This window comes from Barbus barbus, assembly GCF_936440315.1.
Source record: "Barbus barbus genome assembly, chromosome: 33".
In the NCBI taxonomy this organism is placed as follows: Eukaryota; Metazoa; Chordata; class Actinopteri; order Cypriniformes; family Cyprinidae; genus Barbus; species Barbus barbus.
In genome coordinates, this window is record NC_136761.1 from 26403651 (window position 1) to 26407674 (window position 4024).

The window sequence follows — 4024 nt, forward strand, 5'->3', positions numbered from 1 at the left end:
TTACCAAGTTTTATACCATTCTGATGAACTAAAAACAAACAAACAAAAAAGATGTAAAATGTTTGACCGAACGTCACCAGAGGGTTAAAGGGTTTATGCTTGATAAACACACACCCAGATGCTACATTTTATATTTTGAATGTGTCAAGTAAGGCAATTCAAATGTAAAAACTGCTACATTCCCTGAAAAGATACGATTTCACAAACTGAACTACGTTTGAAGCACAACTTTGATTTCTAGGATCTTTTCAAGCCTTGGCATCATCATAAAGATCAGCATTTGTCAAGCAGTGCTGAATCACTGATATCATGAAGAGAAAACCCAAGAAATGAAATCAGCCGTTCCCAGTCGGGGTCCATCTGATCCCCTTCCTATGCTCCTTCCACCTGCAGAGCAGCAGCGCCCTGAACGTGACCCGGAAGTGCTTGTTACAGAGCGCGTAGCAGACGGGGTTGACCGTGCTGTTGACGTAGCAGAGCCAGTATCCCAGCTGCCACAGGCCCTCAGGAACGCAGTCGTCACAGAAAGTGGACACCAGGACCATGATGTTGTAGGGGGTCCATGTTACAATGAAAGCCAGGAGAATGGCACTGAGGGTCCGGGCCGCTTTCTTCTCCCTGATCAGACACGAGGTCCGGGCTTTGCGGCCCTGCTGGGCTGCGGTCAGCGATCGAGCCGGAGCTTCAGCAGAACTCGTGGTTGAGGGATTCATAGGGGAGTTGAGCGAATTCTGACTTCCTGACTCACAGCTCCTCTTGGTGGCGTTACGGTCACTGTGGAGATCACTGACCGCAGTCTTATCCACCCGAACGAGTGGAATGTGTTTGTTATTGTCGTCCATCTGTGGATGGCTGTGTGTGGTATACGAGCTGGACATCTCGTCTCTTTCCCTTCGTTTCTTCCACCACGCTGCTGTGATGATTGGACAGATGGTCCTGTGTGTCTTGTGCTGGTTCTGCTCCGTTTGTGGTCTGACATCTTCATCGCTGAGAGAACTGCTGTGACATGATCTCTGGGAGACATATATGACAAAAATGTAATGAAAACAACTTTCATCAATATAAATTTCATTTATTAGTTTACTTCAGCTGGAATGATTTAAAGCTGATTTAAAGAAATCCAAAGGAGTAGTTTGCTTCTGTCTGTTAGTTTCACCATGTATATGCTAATATTCATCAACAACATAAATTATGCTTTTATGCAAATATGAAATTTGCAGTCTTTCTCCATAAGCAAAAAGGACCAAAATGATGAGTTTACACATATTTTTGTCCAATAAAAGGTCTCTAGAAAAATAAATTCATTTAAAAAAATGTTTTCAGTAAATGTTTTTTTTTTGCCTTTTTAAGTTTAAGTAGATGTACTAAAATCAAAACACAGAATTACAAAGCCACAACAAAATTACATATAAAAAAATGTTTTAGTATAGTAAAATAACACTGGCTCTCACTAGCAATAGCATGTAGCATATTATGGTTGAACTGTCTTTCAGGTTGCACTTGCACCTTATTTCTTTTAAAAACCATAATTTTTCTTCGGAATCCTTTTTACATTGTTTTTAAACTACGCTAATCACACATTTTTCTGTAAGTAATCACAATTATTCACATATTAATATATTTATATTATCATAATTTCACATTGAACCTTCAAATTAACATGAAAACGACATAAAGATGGTGTGTGTTAAATGTGTTTAATGGTTATTAATGAATGCCAGTATCATTGATACCAGTACAGCTACGGATATCTTGATTTTCCTCTCAATTTAAAGCCATTATTTTTCATATTTAATGGACTTTTACATCTTTTAATTTATAGGTTCTTCACAATCTTCACAAACTATAAATTGTATATACATATAAATATAAACTATAAGTTGAAGAATGAAAAAAATGGATGCTGCACTAATTGTTTAAAAAATGTAAAGTTAAACTAAAAAAAGTATCTCACACACACACACACACACACACACATACATACATGTTTGTGTGTGTGTGTGTGTGTGTGTGTGTGTATCCTGTGTGGGGCTTTGGACCCACTGTGACATAATAAGGGGGTTTTCTCAGAAGAACAATTTTTGGTTCCCCAAAGAACCTTTCAGTGAACAGAACCCATTTCTTTCCTAGTGTAAAGAACACTGTAAGTCTAGAAACCTTTTTTTCATTATAAAGAAGGCTTTATTGAATGGAAAGGTTCCATGGCGTTAAGGATTCTTCATGGAACCATTTTTAAGCCCCAAAATGTAAAACAATGGAAACCCACCTGAGATGCGTTTCCGGTGCGTCCTCCCTGTGAAGCGATGAGTCCAGCGAGCTGCTGAGAGCGTTTCTCTGTCTCGCGGTACACCCGCCAGTACAACGCCACCATCACGCTCACCGGCAGGTAAAACGCAGCGATGGCGGTCCCGAATGTGATCACAGGCTGAGACAGGAACTGCACTGAACACTCTCCTTCTGGAACAGTCCGCTCACCCACTATATACTGCCAGAACAAAATAGCTGGAGCCCAAAGCACAAACGAGACGGACCACGCTAGAGTAATCAGCACCGCCGCTCTTCTGGGCGTTCTAGTGGCCCGATAGGTCAGAGGTCGCATGACAGAGAGATAGCGGTCCACGCTGATGGCCAGCAGGTTCATAACAGAGGCATTGCTTGCCACATAATCCACAGTCAACCACACATCACAGGCTAGGTTTCCTAAAGTCCACTGGCCAATCAGGATGTAGGTAGAGTAGAGGTTCATTGAGATGGCGCCTAAAATGAAGTCAGCCACAGCCAAGCTCAGGAGGAAGTAGTTGCTCACTGTCCTCAGAAGAGGGTTGACTCGAAAAGAGATCATGACCAGGACGTTGCCTATGATGGTGATGATGGAGAGTGGGATGGTTATGAGAGTGATCATGGCCATCCTCCAGGTGACGGGACCAGAGACCGCCACATCTGTCCCGTTGCTTAAACTAGAGAGATTCAGTGTGAATGAGGTGCCGTTCATCATGGACTGAAGATGGCAGGATAGATGAGATTATCTTTGTGCTTTAAAACTCCAGTGTATGCTTCGTATCGCATCTTTTAGGGGATTCCTGATGTTTGATCATGCTGCGTAGACAAAAAGACATATGTGACCCTGGACCACAAAACCAGTCATAAGGGTACATTTTTTGAAACTGAGATTTACACATCATCTGAAAGCTGAATATGGTTTGTTATGATCGGACAATATTTGTCTGAGATGCAACTATTTGAAAATCTGGAATCTGAGGGTGCAAAAAAATCAAAATATTGAGAAAATTGCCTTTAAAGTTGCCCAAATGAAGTTCTTATCAATGCATATTACTAATCAAAAATGAAGTTTTGATATATTTATGGTAGGAAATTAACAAAATATCTTCATGGAACATGATCTTTACTTAATATCCTAATGATTTTTGGCATAAAAGAAAAATGGATAATTATAATACACCTGTGCAACTTAAGACTGGTCAGAGTCACAATCATACTGTAGGTTGTATGAATATACCAGATGTTTGTTTAATTCATGCTTAATTCATACAAACTCTCAATTTTGAAAGTTTAAACACAAAGTGGAAAACATAGAAATAATCATAGTGATTGTTGTTGTTTTAAACATTACTTATAATAAACATTACTTTATAATATAATTCACAGAATTTTAAAATCTTGAATGAATAAATCAAAAGTAGGTCAGTACACTTTAAATGAAACAGTGATATTTCTGTGAATATTAAACCATAAAAAGATTAATTTAAATATGAATCCTGCATGTTCTGTGTCTCTGTGTGAATGAAAGGCACAGACGCACGGTACTTGTGTTTTCCGCGTCTGCCATATCACTATATGAGGACATAAACACATGAATTGTATCTCCAGAGCTGCTCTGAGAGTCATTTCATGAGCATTTTACTGTTTCTTTTGAGAAAAACTATCCTCATTTCACATACACACAAAATGAAGGCAACCCGTCTGTCAGAGAACGACCAGGCTTTCCTCTCAACCAATTGCCACG

General features: G+C 39.6%; 1 protein-coding gene across 1 annotated transcript; it reads right to left on the bottom strand.

Moving 5' to 3' along the window:
• Positions 1 to 335: 335 nt before the first annotated feature.
• LOC306853340 (muscarinic acetylcholine receptor M1-like) lies at positions 336 to 2992 on the bottom strand (the record flags this gene model as incomplete). Its single annotated transcript, XM_079390652.1, has 2 exons — positions 336 to 1013; positions 2267 to 2992. 2 exons carry the CDS (start codon positions 2990 to 2992, stop codon positions 336 to 338), a joined length of 1404 nt encoding a protein of 467 aa, XP_079246778.1.
• Positions 2993 to 4024: the final 1032 nt, after the last annotated feature.